The 18309-nt window shown below is 42.2% G+C and overlaps 2 protein-coding genes across 2 annotated transcripts; both read right to left on the bottom strand.

Annotated features, from left to right (window-relative positions):
* Positions 1-10067: 10067 nt before the first annotated feature.
* On the bottom strand, positions 10068-12709 carry LOC115991031. Its single transcript, XM_031114787.1, has 3 exons — positions 11918-12709; positions 11189-11722; positions 10068-10082 (listed from the first exon to the last, which is right to left on the bottom strand). Exons 1-3 carry the CDS (start codon positions 12707-12709, stop codon positions 10068-10070), a joined length of 1341 nt encoding a protein of 446 aa, XP_030970647.1.
* Positions 12710-14484: 1775 nt separating this feature from the next.
* Positions 14485-15534, bottom strand: LOC115991030. The gene is made up of 2 exons (XM_031114786.1): positions 15293-15534; positions 14485-15244 (listed from the first exon to the last, which is right to left on the bottom strand). Exons 1-2 carry the CDS (start codon positions 15532-15534, stop codon positions 14485-14487), a joined length of 1002 nt encoding a protein of 333 aa, XP_030970646.1.
* Positions 15535-18309: the final 2775 nt, after the last annotated feature.

The raw sequence follows: 18309 nt of genomic DNA, 5'->3' as shown, positions 1-18309 counted from the left end.
ACGTGTCTAACTCGTTAAGGCCCGAGTTTCCAACCCATTTCTCTACAAATTTCATTGTATCGGGCTCATTTGACCGAGACTCCATACATTTTGGGCTTGAGTCCTAAATTGTGACCTTACAATTGGCGCCGTCTGTGGGGAACCCGGTGTTTTAGAGTTGAACGCTCAACACACGGTGGCAATGCAACAATGTATCGACCATTGGTGGAAGAGACCATTTTGGCCGTGGTGCATGCTATACGGAGAATTTCTCCGTGCAGAACAATATTGGGGGCTTTCAACATTAAATATGCGTCATGTGCCTCCGTCAAGGGCCAGTTTCTCATGGACCTAATGATAGAAGCACAGGATGTATATGGAAATTAGTTGGTATGGTCTCGCTGCATGGAACCCTTTGTCTAGAATAGTGCATACTGATGGCACTACGAATCAAAGATGATCTGAAGTGGGGCTGATCACGACATCTCTACGGAGCGACATCTCTATGAAGTGCTTAAACAAAACCTAACATGCCTGAGTCCTCGGACCAGATGCTTGGGGGAAATTAACACTAAAACATCTCTCTAAAGTGTTTAAACAGAACCTAACACATGCCTGAGTCCTCGAACCAAATGCTTTGGGGAAATTAACACCAAAACATCTCTCTAAAGTGCTTAAACAGAACCTAATGCATGTCTGAGTCCTCAGACCAGATGACCAGATGCTTGGGGAAAATTAACACTAAAACATCTCTATGAAGTGCTTAAACAGAACCTAATGCATGCCTGAATCCTTGGACCAGATGTTTGGGGGAAATTAATATTAAAACATCTCTCTGAAGTGCTTGAACAGAACCTAATGTATGTTTGAGTCCTCGGACTAGATGCTTGGGGGAAATTAACACCAAAACATCTCTTTGAAGTGCTTAAACAAAACCTAACGCTTGCCTGAATTAACACTAAAACATCTCTATGAAGTGCTTAAACAGAACCTAACGCATGCCTGAGTCCTCGGACAAGATGCTTGGGGGAAATTAACACTAAAACATTTCTATGAAGTGCTTAAATAGAACCTGACGCATGCCTGAGTCCTCGGACTAGATGCTTGGGGGAAATTAACACCAAAACATCTCTCTGAAGTGCTTAAATAGAACCTAATGCATGCCTGAGTCCTCGGACCAGCATGCTTGGGGGAAATTAACACTAAAACATTTCTATGAAGTGCTTAAACAGAACCTAACGCATGTCTGAGTCCTCGGACCAGATGCTTGAGGGAAATTAACACCAAAACATCTCTATGAAGTGCTTAAACAGAACTTAACGCATGCCTGAGTCCTCGGACCAGATGCTTGGGGGAAATTAACACTAAAACATCTCTATAAAGTGCAGAAAACAGAATCTAACGCATGCATGAGTCTTTGGACTAGATACTTGGGGGAAATTAATACTATGACATATCTATGAAGTGCTTAAATAGAACCTGAATCCTGGATGGCTCCTCAAATCACAGGTTTAGGGGAAACTAACTACACTGTCATCCTTTCATTTATTTAGATAGAACCTAACGCACGCCTAAGTCCTCAGACCAGATGCTTAGGGGAATTAACACTATAACACCATCATAAACGTCAAACAGAACCCTAGTACACGATGGTCCCCTCGGATTACTTACTTCAAATTCTGCACTTTTTAATGATTGCACTATTCACAGTGTAGAGCATATGGTTATTTTCCTGATTAATCCTATATAGTTAACTAATTCAAAGTTAACAGTTGTGTATCGCTGTCAATTTTTATTAAGATAAGGTGACAACTTTTCATTACAATGAACAACATTAGTTCTAAGCCCTATTTGAAAGAAAAAAAACCAAACACACCCATTCATGAAACGATTATTGCAAAAAGGGAAGACTCATAAAGTGAAAATGCAGTTCTCATTTATTAAATAAAGGGAAAGTACATCATATACAAAATGGCTTAGGCAAGCCTGTTTCAAAAGCTAACTATAAAAAAAAGGGGAAAGCTCATAGGAATGGTAGGTCCACAATGTTGTTCTAGCAGCAATCGAGCAAATATGAATGGTACCGACGATGAGCAAGCATGGCGATGAGAAAGAAGAAGAGGTGGGAACGCTTAATGGACCCCCCCTTCTCCTAGTTACGGGATGTTCTACTATCAAGGCTGAGAAACAGATGAGACTTGAATCTTGTAGCACCAAAAATCTGATGCAATCTACACCTACTTCGGGTCTTGACTCAAGAAGGAATAATTTCCTTTTTGCTCGGTTGAGATGAAGAAATGCCCTTAGCCTCTGCTTCCCTTGCCTTAATTGCGTTATCTTGGATCTTGGCGGCATCCTTGATTTCCGAGGAGAGCTTGTTTTCCTTGCCCTCACCTTTATCCTTGGCCACTTCATTCTCTAGACTTTGATCACCATCATGGTAGGGTCCCTAGAAATGCCTAAAGGAATAAGAACTTGAAGTTCCTGTAGAACTCAAGGATCTGTGAATAAGGAAGAATGATTCCCCCAAAAGTGTCTTATATAGGAGGCGAAATCTGGTAGAAATTAATTCGCCCAGGTTTCAAAGAGAAAGTTATGGGTGAAAATAAATCCCACACAATTTCCAAAGAAGTCCTTAAACCGCTGGATCTGCGTCGCTTTGTGAGGAACTTAATGGAGGCGCGCCTCGTGTATCGAAACGTCAGGAACGTGACCTAGGTAAATTAAGAAATAACCCTATTAACAGAAATGGGGTAAAATGGGTGCGAAGGAGTTTTTATCACATCGAGATCCTCCTTTCCTCCTGAGAAAAAGAAAATAAGAATCCCAAGGGGCTATTGTGGGGGTGATAAAGGAGGAAGCCCAAACCAATGTACATGTTGGGCCAGGGGCCCAACCCAAGGAAGAACTCCTCCTCGGCCAGGCCAGGCCAAGGAGAAAGGAGATGGTCAGTCATCTGAAGGTGACGCATCGGACCACACCATGAAAGAGGATAAGTACTAAGGAAGAAAAGGACAAAGAGAAGCATGGAAATATCTAAGAGAAAGCTGCTGCCAATGCATTAAGTGTTCTGCAACTAACTGAACTCTGCTTTCCAACCTTTACAACCACTCCCAACGACTTTAGGGAGGGGCTGATGGGACAAGTATCAGCACCATAAATCTGAATCTACATGTGGGTGGTGGAGATGGAAGGAAGACAATATAAAATAGAGGATAGAGCAAAAAATTAAAAAAAAATAAAAGAAGAAAAAGAACATATTAAGAATCAACCTCCTCCTCGGATCTTATCCGAGGACGACATTCCCTAGTAAATGGATGTTATCTTTCTTTCTTTATCATATTGACATGTTGGTCGCGTGTCTAACTCATTAAGGCCCGAGTTTCCAACCCATTTCTCTACAAAATTCATTGTATCGGGCTCATTGGACTGAGGCTCCATACATTTTGGGCTTGGGTCCCAAATTGTGACCTTACAAAAATATTTTGATAATATAATTAAATTTAATAACAAATAAAATGAAAAAAGAATTAATTTAAAATTTCAGATTAAAAAATAAATTGTACTTGTACACTTAAAAGAAATTTAATTTTTATTTCTTATTTTGATATTTAAATCATTTGTTTTAGTGTTGATTTCATTCAAATGATTATAATAACAAAATAAGAAATATGTTTGGACTCAATGAAATATAAATCATGGAAAAATAAATATTCAGAGGCCTATTGCAAGAGAAAAACCAAAAAAAAAAAAAAAAAAAAAGAGAGAAATTTTGATCCTTCCAATTGAAAAGCTTGATATTTGGTAATTTAAGATGTATAGCATTGTAAATAGGTAGGAAGGGTGATAAATATAACATCTTATTTGTTATATTTAATTACAATGATTTTTTAACATAAATATAACATATTATTTGTTCTTATCAACTTTAATTTCATCTATTGTTTTATCACTTCTTAGGATAAAGTTGTGTTGTTCTTTGTGGATTTTTTAAATTTATTTTAAACTTTCTACGTTTGATAATTAGGTTTTAATTTAAAAAAATCATATCCTATTTCCTTACAACCATTAATTCTATTTTGTTTTTAGTATGGTAATATAACACGTTGATTAATAATTCTATTTTCAATAAGATTTAAATTTTATAACAAATGGGAACTCCAAAAATATATATCCTTAAAAAAAAAAAAAAAAAAAAAAAAACTATCTTATATCCTTATTGCCTCAACCATCAATCACGTTTCTTTTTTCTTTGATTCTATTCATATGACGTTTCTTTTTTTAATTCTATTTTTTTTAGTATGGCAATATAACATGTTTTTTTAACAATTATATTTTTAATAGGATTTAAATTTTATATCAAATGGGACTCTAACAATATGTATGCTTTCATCCACCAAAAAAAAATTAAACGTAGGAAAAAAAAATGCAAGTTTTATTTTTTTTTCCTTTTATGTTTTTTAAAGAAACATAGCAAAAAAATGAAAGTTCGATTGTTTTTTTCTTTTACGATTTTTTATCTTTCTTTTTTTATTTAAATTATATACTTAGGTAATTCTATTCTATTGATTTTAGACTTTGTTGATAACATTTTAGATAGACACAACTGTTATAGTTATAAATAAAATATCATTTTCTTTCATTACTTAATTTGTCATATTTATCTAAAAAATATGTATATATCTATTCTTAAAATCTAAAAATTTATTAAAATTTATGCAATTTGGTAAAGCCACAAGGCGCAACCATGGCGTCTAAGCCCAACTTTTATTATATATAACTAGTATTATGCCCGTGCGATGCACGGCTTAGTAAAAAATATTTTGATAATATAATTAAATTTAATAACAAATAAAATGAAAAAATAATTAATTCAAAATTTTAGATTAAAAAATAAATTGTACTTGTACACTTAAAAGAAATTTAATTTTTATTTCCTATTTTGATATTTAAATCATTTGTTTTAGTGTTGATTTCATTCAAATGGTTATAATAACAAAATAAGAAATATGTTTGGACTCAATGAAATATAAATCATGGAAAAATAAATATTCAGAGGCCTATTGCAAGAGAAAAACCAAAAAAAAAAACTATTAGAGAAAATTTTGATCCTCCCAATTGAAAAGCTTGATATTTGGTAATTTAAGATGTATGGTATTGTAAATAGGTAGGAAGGTTGATAAATATAACATATTATTTGTTATATTTAATGATAATGATTTTTTAACATAAATATAACATATTATTTGTTCTTATCAACTTTAATTGCATCTATTGTTTTATCACTTCTTAGGATAAAGTTGTGTTGTTCTTTGTGGATTTTTTAATTTATTTTAAACTTTCTACGTTTGATAATTAGGTTTTAATTAAAAAAAATCATATCCTATTTCCTTACAACCATTAATTCTATTTTGTTTTTAGTATGGTAATATAACACGTTGATTAATAATTCTATTTTCAATAAGATTTAAATTTTATAACAAATGAGACTCTAAAAATATATATCCTTAAAAAAAAAAAAAAAAATCTATCTTACATCGTTATTGCCTCAACCATTAATCACGTTTTTTTTTTCTTTGAATCTATTCATATGACGTTTCTTTTTTTAATTCTATTTTTTTAGTATGGCAATATAACACGTTTTTTTAACAATTATATTTTTAATAGGATTTAAATTTTATATCAAATGGGACTCTAACAATATGTATGCTTTCATCCACCAAAAAAATAAATAAATAAATAAACGTAGGAAAAAAAAAAATGCAAGTTTTATCTTTTTTTCCTTTTATGTTTTTTTTAAAGAAATGTAGGAAAAAAAATGAAAATTCGATTTTTTTTTTAACGTTTTTTTATCTCTCTTTTTTATTTAAATTATATCCTTAAGTAATTCTATTCTATTGATTTTAGGCTTTGTTGATAACATTTTAGATAGACACAACTGTTATAGTTGTAAATGAAATACAATTTTCTTTCATTACTTAATTTGTCATATTTATCCAAAAAATATGTATATATCTATTCTTAAAATCTAAAAATTTATTAAAATTTTTGCAATTTGGTAAAGCCACATGATACAACCATGGCGTTTAAGCCCAACTTTTATTATATATAACTAGTATTATGCCCGTGCGATGCACAGCTTAATAAAAAATATTTTGATAATATAATTAAATTTAATAACAAATAAAATGAAAAAAGAATTAATTTAAAATTTCATATTAAAAATTAAATTGTACTTATAGGGGCGGATTTTGGGGCCCAGGCCCAGTGAGTAGGCGATTCTGGCCTAAAAGACCCTCAACAATGAATTTGTAGAGAGTGGGTCGAAGAACTAGGTCAAGACAGAGTGCAAGTAATTGTTAGTAAGCCATGCAACCATTTAAACGTGGGAACGTTTTATTAAACCTCCTGGATAACGGTTCATGCAACAACAATTTAGGCTTTTCTTACAGAACTTCTCTTCTTTTCTCTCTCTTTTCCTTACTTTTTGCTCTCCAGCTTCCGATCCCCTAGTCATGGGGGTTTTCTTCTCTTATATAGCATCCTTTGAATGATAATGGCCCTCCACTTGTTGATCATCCGGGCCTCTACTTGAGTGTCTGTCCCATAGGACATCATCCTCCTTTTCTGTGAGTTGCACTGGCCAAGATAATACTATTCTCCTGTCCTCTCCACATTAATGCGGCTGGAAAAGTAGCTTCCTTGCATTTAATGCGGCAGTTGTGGTTGCCCCCCTGTGCGTCCAGCATTTTTCTTCGACTTGGGGCGATTTCCCACTACGTGAAGGGTGTGTGTTGGACTCCCTTTTGATGCGTCCAAGGAGACATTCCTCCTCGGACGCCTCTTAAACAGGCCCGGCCCGGCCCAACAGGGTTGGGCTGGAAGTCCTCTGGCCATGTCCTCACTTCCTGTTATGGTTGGGCCCCGCATGGGTGCCAAGGCCCACTGTTGACTGATGAACTTTACCCCCCACAATAGCCCCTCAAAATTCCGACTCTTTCTTCTTGATCCGAGGAGGAAAGGCGGGATTTTGATACCCACTGGATAATTCGCTGGGGATCCCTGCTTTGCACGTGCGGAGGCGTGCCCTTATGTGCCTCATTAATGCTGCAGGCATTTATTGACCCTGGGGGGAGTAACTGCAGCTTTTGGAGTTTTAAGTTCTTTCAATCCAACGGTTGGAGACCGGATCAACGGTGGACAATATTTCATTTGCTCTAGGCGGGAGTGTGTCTGTCCAACTCCCTCTGAGTATATAAGGTTTTTGAAGGCGTTCTTTCCTCGCTTTTTGACGAACACTCCAGCATTCAGAACACCATAGAGCCTTCTCCTTCAGCGCGTTCTTACCTTCGCCGCCGTTCTCTTGAAGATTCCGTCGAGCTTCTTACCCGTAAGTGCACGCTTATTCTTCGTTAATCTTCATTAGACAAACTGCCTTCATGTTGTTTAGGATTACAGGGGATGGGTAGGCTTGAAAAAATGGTAAACTCTCCGGCCGGTATGGCGGGCTTCAGGGCGAAGTATCGTATTCCACCAGAGGTAGGTTTAGAGTATTGCCACCAGGAGGAGATTTTGTTCAAGAGAAGAACGGGGGAAGTCGCAATTCCAATGATAACCTTCGTGGAAGGAGGAATGACGATTCCAATGGGGAGAATAACTAGGGACTACCTACGTGGTCATAGGTTGGCCCCACACCAGTGCACCGCGAACCTGTTCCGGATCCTGGGGTGTGCCGACGCCTTAAACGACCAGATGAACCTCGACCTTTCATGGCACAACGTGGTTCATCTTTATGAATGCCATAAGCTCGGCGACTCATATTACCTAAAGTCCAGGACTGACGAAGTGAGGTTGATATCCTGTCTTCCCAAGTTCAGCAAAGGCTTGAAGGATGACCATCTGATCGTCTTCGGACCATGGCATGGCGGCCTTCACTGTCCGACTAGGGCAGGAGAGCCAGGTGGGGTGTCATAGAATTAGATTCTGTGGGGAGGACCTTAGTTTCGAGCTCTCCCCCCTTTTTTCTTTCTTACTTTCTTTTCCTTTTTAAACTTGTTGGTTTGGTTGCATGCCTCCTCGGACTAACACAAATCCTTTAACGGCCTTTGCAGACAAGGAGCGAACATCCCCTCGGTTGAGTTTGGTCAACGTCCCGGCTCTAAACTTCCTCCTGAGATCTGAGATTTTCGTGAGCGTGGACGGACAACTACGGTCGGCTCCTTTGATTTTGGACTACGTTCCTCTCACTCGATCCTTGGTGGACCTCGGCCAAGCTATAAGGGCTGGAAGTCCAAGATTGGCACGTATTGACGTATCCATATCGGGGTTCCTTGCTTCAACAGACTTACCCCCTATTCAGCTGCCTCCCCAACGTGCCTTTCCCCCAGTGGTTATTCCGAAAGAGGAGGCTGGTTCTTCGCATTCATCCTTGGAAGAACAAATAGACCAGTTCCATTTTCCCGAGGAAGGAGAGGTGTCGGCCAGGGTAGTAGAACTCTCGGACTCCGACGTCGATTTAGACTGTGCTTCAGCGGCTCCTGATACTGGTCTAGTCGTCGCACAAGTTGACACCAGCGAAGAAATTGAAGAAGAAGGAATGGACTTGAAGCCGAGGATAGGCCTCAGGGGCCTTCTATCCAATAGGAGCAAGGGGCAGTCCTCTAAGGATGTCTCGAAGGAACAAGCTGCCACTAAGGCTCCCGCTCCTCCTCTCCCTCCCTCCTCGTCGAATGCGGCGCTGCAGCCTACGCCTAACTTAAGGCGAAAAAGGCAGGTAGAATAAACGGAGGAGGGAGAGATTGGCCGTGAGAAGGCCAGGCCTCAGAAGAAGGGCAAGGAAACAAAAGAGCCCCGAGATAAGAGGACTAGGTCCACTGATACCCGAGACGAGGCAGCCACTCGTAGGGAACAACGAACGTGGTCGCCTCGGATCGAATTGGACGGCGGCCCGATCCCTTGGGATGCGACCCTATGGGAATCCCAATGAGAGCAGGCATCATACTTGGCCGAGGCCCTGCAGCAACCTCTTCTCTTGCCCCGTGATATGGAGGGGCTCAGAAAGACTCGCCAACCGGAACTTTTCATGTCCTTGAAGAGGGACATGGCCATGGTAAGTGGAATCTTCTATCTCGTCCCTATATTGCGCACCCTATTATCGTCATATTTTAATAAGGTTTTTATTTACTTCCGAGCGTAGGTTACTCAACAGATTTTTGTTGCGGAGGAATGGGCCAAGAAGGCTCGCGAGGACTTGCATAGGAAGGCTCAGTCCTGCTATGCCACTGAAAAGGCTGCTGGTGATCTCAAATAGGATTTTGAGCGTCAGGATAAAGAAATAAAGGAGGCAAAGAAGGCTCATGCGAGCGCGGAAGCCGGCCTTAAGAATGCCGAAAAACAAGCTGATGAACTGCACATAATGCTCCGCCAATCTAAGGAGAAACTTACGGCGGAGCAGCAGGCGGTCTCCACGCTCAAGGTTGAGCTTGCAAGGACCAAGGAGGAGGTCCGCTTGGCCAGGGAAGCTGCTGAGAAGGCTATGGCGGCCTCCTATAAGCGTGGAGTTCATGAAACTGAGGCTAGGCTGGCCGAGGAGGTAGCCATTGTCTGCAGGGAGTACATCACCACGTCTTGGGGTGTAGCCCTGGATCGGGCAGCTGTCCTAGCGGATTCTGATCTTAGGAAGGCTGAGAACATCTTCTTCCCAGAGGATGTACGCGAAATTCCTGACCAGAATGTCTCCAAAGAGCCTCTTCCAACAGACTCCTTTATTCTCGAAGCTAGGGGTGATGGGCAGGCCGCGCAGGACAAGCCACCTAAGGACAGCCTTTCCATCAACGAGATCGTCGCTCAGGCCAAGGAGGTTGCCCCGGGGACCCATGCAGCTAGTGGTCAGCCCACTCCTGCTCTGGGCTCTTAGGAGAATGGTGTAGGATCTGTTGGTCTTATTTTTTTTGTATTTCGTTTTGTTTTGCCTCGCCAATGTTTGTAAACAGAACTACTTTTAGATTTTAATGACAAAGGTTATTTTCTTTCAAATTTTATTATTGTCTGCCTCCCTTCCCCTTTTTTTTTATGTCATGAATGGATGTCTATTTCTTCACTAACTGTTGATAACCGAGCGTAAGCGAATGAATACGTGAATAGAACGATAGTTAATAATTAGGCGCATCGGCTGCGAACCTTATTTTTTCAAGTCCCTGGTCTGAAGAGCCAGACAGGATTTGGGCCCTATTTAACACTTACGGAAAACAGCCTTGTGGTTAATTTCCCCCAAGTCTGTGGTCCAAGGAGCCAAGCAGGACTTGGGTTCTGTTTAACACTTAGTTGGATTTGCTTCGTGGTTAATTTCCCCCAAGTCTGTGGTCCGAGGAGCCAGGCAGGACTTGGGTTCTGTTTAACACCTAGTTGGATTTGCTTCGTAGTTAATTTCCCCCAAGTCTGTGGTCCGAGGAGCCAGGCAGGACTTGGGTTCTATTTAACACCTAGTTGGATTTACTTCGTGGTTAATTTCCCCCAAGTCTGTGGTCCGAGGAGCCAGGCAGGACTTGGGTTCTGTTTAACACTTGGCTGGATTTGCTTCATGGTTAATTTCCCCCAAGTCTGTGGTCCGAGGAGCCAGGCAGGACTTGGGTTCTGTTTAACACTTAGTTGGATTTGCTTCGTGGTTAATTTCCCCCAAGTCTGTAGTCCGAGGAGCCAGACAGGACTTGGGTTCTATTTAACACTTGGCTGGATTTGCTTCGTGGTTAATTTTCCCCAAGTCTGTGGTCCGAGGAGCCAGGCAGGACTTGGGTTCTGTTTAACACTTGGCTAGAATAGCCTAATTGTTAATTTCCCCCAAGTTTGTGGTCCGAGGAGCCAGGCAGGACTTGGGTTCTGTTTAACACTTGGCTGGATTTGCTTCGTGGTTAATTTCCCCTAAGTCTGTGGTCCGAGGAACCAGGCAGGACTTGGGTTCTGTTTAACACCTAGTTGGATTTGCTTCGTGGTTAATTTCCCCCAAGTCTATGGTCCGAGGAGCCAGGCAGGACTTGGGTTCTGTTTAACACTTGGCTAGAATAGCCTAATTGTTAATTTCCCCCAAGTCTATGGTCCGAGGAGCTAGGCAGGACTTGGGTTCTGTTTAACACTTAGTTCAAGTAACTGCACAGCAATACGGCACCAAAGATTACATCTTTCATTAATAACAGTACCTTTTCAGGTTGTTTACATTCCAAGGGCGTGGAACTACACATTCATCAAAGTCTTCTAAAAAGTAGGCTCCTACGCCAGCTACAGAAGTGATACGGTACGATCCCTCCCAGTTTGGTCCGAGCTTTCCCCATGCGGGGTTCCTCGCAGTGCCCAAGACTTTCCTCAGTACTAGATCTCCAGGCGCCAATGGCCTGGACTTCACCTTGGCGTCGTAACCTTGCTTGAGCTTCTGCTGATAGTTAGCTAGGTGGACCATCGCGCCTTCCCTTCTTTCGTCGATGAGGTCCAAGCTCTTTTCTAGAAGTTTGTCATTGGTAGCGGGACAAAAGGTGGTGGTCCTCTGGGTTGGGAAGTTCACCTCCAGTGGAATGACAGCCTCGGCTCTATAGGTCATTGAAAAAGGGGTTTCCCCTGTGGACCTACGAGGCGTGGTGCGGTATGTCCATAAGACATGGGCTAACTCTTCTACCCATCTTCCTTTTGCATCATCTAGTCTCTTTTTCAGTCCGTTCATTATGGTCTTGTTGACGGCTTCTGCTTGGCCATTACTCTGGTGATAAACTGGCGTGGAATACCGGTTGACAATTCCCAGCTCGCTACAGTACCTTCTGAAGGCTTTGCTATCAAACTAGAGCCTGTTGTCCGACACCAGGGTGTGCGGGGTGCCAAACTTGGTGACTATGTTCTTCCAGAGAAACTTCTTGACATCGACGTCCCTAATGTTTGCCAGCGCCTCAGCCTCTACCCATTTGGTGAAGTAGTCGGTGCCGACGAGAAGAAATTTTCTATTCCCTGTTGCCTTAGGGAATGGACCAAGTATATCTAGGCACCATTGTGCAAATGGCCAGGGACTGGACATTGGGTTTAGCTCTCCACCAGGCTGGTGTATACTCGGAGCGAATCTCTGGCATTGGTCGCACTTCTTCACATAATTCAGGGCTTCCTTATGCATGCTCGGCCACCAATAGCCCAGCGTTAAGGCTCTGTGGGACAAAGACCTACCCCCAGTGTGACTTCCGCAAATTCCTTCATGTAACTCCTCCAGGATGAGCTCTGCAGCCTTTGGGTGCACACATAGTAAATACGGCCCTGAAAACGAGCATCTGTAAAGCTTGGAGTCCTCCGATAACCAAAATCGAGTAGCCTTTCTCCTGATTTTGCCAGCCTCAACCTTATCGTCTGGCAAGGTGTCATGCTTTAAGTACAGAACGATAGGGTCCATCCAGCTCGGTCCTGCCCTGATGTTATGTATTCCAATCCCATTGGCCCTTTCTGTTGATGGACGGAGGACCTCTTCTACCAGAACGACTCGAGGTAGGTGTTGGGCCGAGGAGGTGGCCAACGTCACGAGAGAATCGACATGAGTGTTCCCGCTTCTGGGTATTTGCGTCAAGCGGAATTGATGAAAATGGGCCTGCAGGTGCTTAACCCGTACTAGATAATCTTGCATTCTTTCGTCCTTTGCCTCCATGTCTCCATTTACCTGCCCCACAATAAGTCTTGAATCCGAGAACATGTCTACGGATTTCCCCCCCATTTTCTGAATTATTCCCATTCCCTCCAATAGTGCCTCATATTCGGCTTCGTTATTCGTTGCGGTAAAACCGAGTCTCAATGACTTCTCTATTGTGATCCCCTCAGGTGAGACCAGGACAAGTCCCAATCCTGAGCCCCTTTGGTTCAACGCGCCATCAATGTATGCTTTCCACCAAGTGTTTCATGCTGAGAGACCGCGCTGATCATCTTCTCATCAGCCCCTAGTGTTCCCGCCACGTTTTGTTCCTCTAGCGTGGGCTCCGCAAACTCGGCTATTAGGTCGGCAAGGACCTGGCCCTTTACAGCAGTACGAGGCATGTACTTAATATCGAAAGCGCCCAGGATAGTTCCCCACTTTGCAATTCTGCTTGTGTAATTGGCGGTGCGTAAGACAGATTTTATGGGGAGTTGTGTTAGCACCACCACAGTGTGCGCTTGGAAGTAGTGGGGAAGCTTTCGCGTTGCCTGCACGACGGCCAAGATAGCCTTTTCAAGGGGTAGATAGCGGGTTTCTACCTCCTGTAGGGATTTGCTAACATAATAGACTGGTCGTTGTGTGCCGTTGTTCTCTCGGATTAGCACCAAGCTTACTGCATGCTGGGCCACTGCTATGTAGGCAAACAAAACCTCGTCGGCATTTGGACTGGACATAATTGGTGGTCGGGCGAGGTACTCCTTTAATTGTTGGAAAACCATAGTGCACTCCTCATTCCACTCAAATCCTTTCCACTTGTGTAACAGGAGAAAAAATGGCCTGCATCTATCTGCTGAGCGCGAGATGAAACGGTTTAAAGCTGCAACCATACCAGTAAGCTTCTGGACTTCTTTAGGGTTCCGAGGAGGCTACAGGCCATGGATGGCTCTTATTTGGTCGGGATTTGCCTCAATGCCTCTGTGAGTCACCATATACCCCAAGAATTTTCCAGATCCCACTCCAAATGAACATTTGGTTGCGTTTAGCCGTAGTTTATACTTTCTCAGTATTTGAAAAACGTTGCCGAGATCTTCAATATGGTTGGGGGCTAACTTACTTTTAACCACCATGTCGTCTATGTACACTTCAACGTTTTTACCCATCTGCTGTTCAAACATCCTGGTCATCATCCTTTGATAGGTTGACCCAGCATTTTTTAGGCCGAAGGGCATCACTTTATAGTGGTAATTCCTAACTGGGGTGACAAAAGCAGTCTTCTCCTGGTCTTCGACAGCCAAGGGTATCTGGTGGTAGCCCTAAAAGGCGTCTAGAAAACTCATCCTTGGGTGTCCGATAGTTGAATCTACCAACCGGTCTATCCTGGGCATTGGAAAGGGATCCTTGGGACACGCCCTGTTCAGGTCCGTGAAGTCTACGCAGACCCGCCATTTCCCGCTCTTCTTCTTCACCACTACCGTGTTAGCCAACCACTCGGGATAGAACACCTCCTTGATAGCCCCAGCTTTCTTCAATCTCGCAACCTCTTCTCTCACGGCGTCGGTATGTTCTTTCGACGGTCGTCGAGGAGCCTGCCTCTTAGGTGTTATGGCCAGGTTCACATTAAGGTAGTGGCAAATGAAATTTGGGTCGACCTCGGGGGCCTTATAGGGGTCCCAAGCAAACACATCTATATTTTGTCGGAGGAAAGCAGTCAGTGTTGACTTCTCCTCAGGCCGTAGTTCTGAACCAATTTGAAAAAACCTCTTAGGGTCTGCTCCGACGAGTACTTTCTCTAGCTCCTCACACTTCACATCCACGGCCGATCCTCCATTACACGTAGTCGGCGCAGAGGTCTTTGATTGCTATAAGTCCCTCTCAGCTGAAGTGGAGGGCTCATTACTAAGACGTTGTGATATTGCCGACACCATGCATTGCCTAGCCATTTCTTGGCTCCCTATTATTTCCTTGATTTGATCTCCTGAGGGATATTTTACTTTTTGGTGCAAGGTTGATGGCACATGAATCCATGGCCGGGCAACAATAGCGGTGTAGGGTGAGTATGCATCTACGACAATGAAGTTCACTTCTACCACGTCTGAATCTGTTTGCACAGGCAACTTGATCATGCCTTTCGGGATAACGATTTTTCCTTCAAAGCTGACCAGGGGGTAATCGTATGGCGACAGGTCTTCTTGCTTCAAGTTCAGCCCCTTATACAAATTAGGATACATTACCTCCACGGCGCTGCCCTGATCAACTAATATCCTCTTCACGTCATAACCCCCAATTCTGAGTGTGACTACTAGGGCATCATCATGGGGTTGAATAGTCCCCTGTTTGTCTTCCTCCGTGAACCCGATTAATGGCGTGGCGCTCTTTCTGGCTCTCTTGGGTTCTCTGCCATTTGGCTCAGTTTGGAAACTGCTCACTGACATTACCCTGAAGGGGGCGGATCCTGTCCTTCCAGGTGCGGCGAGAATGACATCAATTGTGCCAATGGGTGGCCTCAACGTACTTTGTCTGGTTTCATTGTTCGATGGTTCTTGCCATCCTTCAGAGCGATGCAGCAGATGCCTCAGCTTCCCTTCTCGGACGAGCCGGTCTAAATAGTTCTTCAGGTTCCTGCAATCATCAGTAGTGTGACCGGGCTCCTAATGGTATGCGCAATACAGGTTCTGATTACGCTTCAAAGGGTCGCCAGCCATCTTGTTTGGCCACTGAAAGAAAGGCTCATATTTCACCTTCTCTAGGATTTTGTGAAGAGATTCTCGGAACACAGCATGGACTGCCTGAGCCCCAGTAGATCCGGACTGCTCTACATAGTCCCTTCTCGGCCTGTTACTGTTGTTAAATCGTTCCGACCTGAAGTCCCTCCTCTCCTGAGGGACGACCTTCGCCTTACCCTTCCCCATCTGCTGGTCCTCCTCGACCTTTTTCTACTTATCAATTCGGTCCATGAGTTGGCGCACGCTGGTGACTGGCTTTCTAGTGAGGGACTTTCTTAAGCCGTGTTCGGTCGGCAAGACCCTTTTGAACGTACTGATGGCGACGTCATCATATTTCCCTTCGATCTCGTTATACATTTCCCAGTATCTATCCGAGTAGGCCTTCAGCGTCTCTCCTTCCCGCATGGACAAGGATAGGAGGGAATCGAGGGGCCGCGGGACTCTAGTGCTGGTGATGAAACGGGAACCGAAAGCCTGCGTCAGCTGTTTAAAGGAATCTATGGAATTCGGCTGGAGGGAATCGAACCATCTCATTGCCATGGGTCCCAAGCTAGATGGGAATATCCTACACATTAACGCCTCATCCCTGGCGTGGACAGCCATCCTCTGATTAAATTGGCTCACATGCTCCACTGGGTCGGTCCGACCATTATATATAGCAAACGTTGGTTGATGGAATCGCCGAAGGAGTGCCGCCCTCTCTATTCTACGGGTAAACGGCGACTAGGAGATGCGATCCAGGGCCTTACTCATGGCGTCATTGGCCAGGCCTTGGTAAGATGGGCTTTTGCGGCTGCGTTTACGAGGTCTCTCTTCCTTGTAGGAAAAGGTCTTGCTCGGAGGGGTTCTTGATCTTCGCCGGTATTCGTTATCCTCGTCACTGTTCGAGCCCGAGCCGGGTGAAAGACGTTGCTGCTGTGCTCGGCGTAGCCTTTTCTTCAAATCATCAATCTCTTTTCGTAAAGCCTTTCGATCGTTTTGCTCATGGGATGCATGATCCTTCCCCTTTGAACGGCTTTTACTCTTGTGAGAGGTGTTCACGCTTCCCTCTCATTGGTTATGTTGGTCGTTCCCTCGCTCGACATTTAAAAAATTGTCCTGCCGTTGAGAATCTGCACGTCCGGTTTGGCGCGGGCCTGATCCTTCCATTTCTTACTGTTCACTTGTCGAGACACAAATTCTTCCCACAGACGGCGCCAATTGTAGGGGCGGATTTTGGGGCCCAAGCCCAGTAAGCAGGCGATTCTGTCCCAAAAGACCCTCAACAATGAATTTGTAGAGAGTGGATCGAAGAACTAGGTCAAGATAGAGTGCACGTAATTGTTAGTAAGCCATGCAACCATTTAAACGTGGGAACGTTTTATTAAATTTCCTGGGATAACGGTTCATGCAACAACAACTTAGGCTTTTCTTACAGAACTTCTCTTCTTTTCTCTCTCTTTTCCTTACTTTTTGCACTCCAGCTTCCGATCCCCTGGTCATGGGGGTTTTCTTCTCTTATATAGCATCCTTCGAATGATAATGACCCTCTACTTGTTGATCATCCGGGCCTCTACTTGAGTGCCTGTCCCATAGGACATCATCCTCCTTTTCTGTGAGTTGCACTGGCCAAGATAATACTATTCTCCTGTCCTTTCCACATTAATGCGGCTAGAAAAGTAGCTTCCTTGCATTTAATGCGGCAGTTGTGGTTGCCCCCCTGTGCGTCCAGCATTTTTCTTCGACTTAGGGCGATTTCCCACTACGTGAAGGGTGTGTGTTGGACTCCCTTTTGATGCGTCCGAGGAGACATTCCTCCTCGGACACCTCTTAAACAGGCCCGGCCCGGCCCAACAGGGTTAGGCTGGAAGTCCTCTGGCCATGTCCTCACTTCCTGTTATGGTTGGGCCCCGCATGGGTGCCAAGGCCCACTGTTAACTGATGAACTTTACCTCCCACAGTACTTGTACACTTAAAAGAAATTTAATTTTTATTTCTTATTTTGATATTTAAATCATCTGTTTTTTTTTAGTGTTGATTTCATTCAAATGGTTATAATAACAAAATAAGAAATATGTTTGGACTCAATGAAATATAAATCATGGAAAAATAAATATTCAGAGGCCTATTGCAAGAGAAAAACCAAAAAAAAAAAAAACTATTAGAGAAAATTTTGATCATTCCAATTGAAAAGCTTGATATTTGGTAATTTATGATGTATAGTATTGTAAATAGGTAGGAAGGGTGATAAATATAGCATATTATTTGTTATATTTAATTACAATGATTTTTTAACATAAATATAACATATTATTTGTTCTTATCAACTTTAATTTCGTCTATTGTTTTATCACTTCTTAGGATAAAGTTGTGTTGTTCTTTGTGGATTTTTTAATTTATTTTAAACTTTCTACGTTTGGTAATTAGGTTTTAATTAAAAAAAATCATATCCTATTTCCTTACAACCATTAATTCTATTTTGTTTTTAGTATGGTAATATAACACGTTGATTAGTAATTCTATTTTCAATAAGATTTAAATTTTATACTCCCTCCGTCCCACTTTGTTTGTCCTGTTTGAAAAGTCAAATTTTTTAAGGGAACATCATTTATTGTCTTGTCTACCTTTTAAAAATTTATAAGTTTCAAAAACTACCCTTAAATAAATTTATCAAAAAATTGAATTAGTAAATTAATAGGGGTATAAAAGGAACATTAGTAAATTAATGACTTTTATTTTTAGAAACAGGACAATATTTTGGGACATCCCAAAATGGAATAAAGGACAAACAAAGTGGGACGGAGGGAGTAACAAATGGGACTCTAAAAATATATATCCTTAAAAAAAAAAAAATCTAACTTATATCCTTATTGCTTCAACCATCAATCACGTTTTTTTTTCCTTTGATTCTATTCGTATGACGTTTCTTTTTTTTAATTATATTTTTTTTAGTATGGCAATATAACACGTTTTTTTAACAAT

Source organism: Quercus lobata, chromosome 5, assembly GCF_001633185.2.
Source record: "Quercus lobata isolate SW786 chromosome 5, ValleyOak3.0 Primary Assembly, whole genome shotgun sequence".
Taxonomy (NCBI): Eukaryota; Viridiplantae; Streptophyta; class Magnoliopsida; order Fagales; family Fagaceae; genus Quercus; species Quercus lobata.
This window is presented reverse-complemented; position numbering and strand designations above follow the sequence as displayed.

Coding starts and splice junctions, on each gene's coding strand:
- LOC115991031 (XM_031114787.1), bottom strand. CDS start 12,709: ATGGGGGGGAAATCCGTAGACATGTTCTCGGATTCAAGACTTATTGTG. Junction 11,723..11,917: donor CCGACTACTTCACCAAATGG/GTAGAGGCTGAG, acceptor GTTTATCACCAG/AGTAATGGCCAAGCAGAAGC.
- LOC115991030 (XM_031114786.1), bottom strand. CDS start 15,534: ATGGGGAAGGGTAAGGCGAAGGTCGTCCCTCAGGAGAGGAGGGACTTC. Junction 15,245..15,292: donor TTGAAGCGTAATCAGAACCT/GTATTGCGCATA, acceptor TGATGATTGCAG/GAACCTGAAGAACTATTTAG.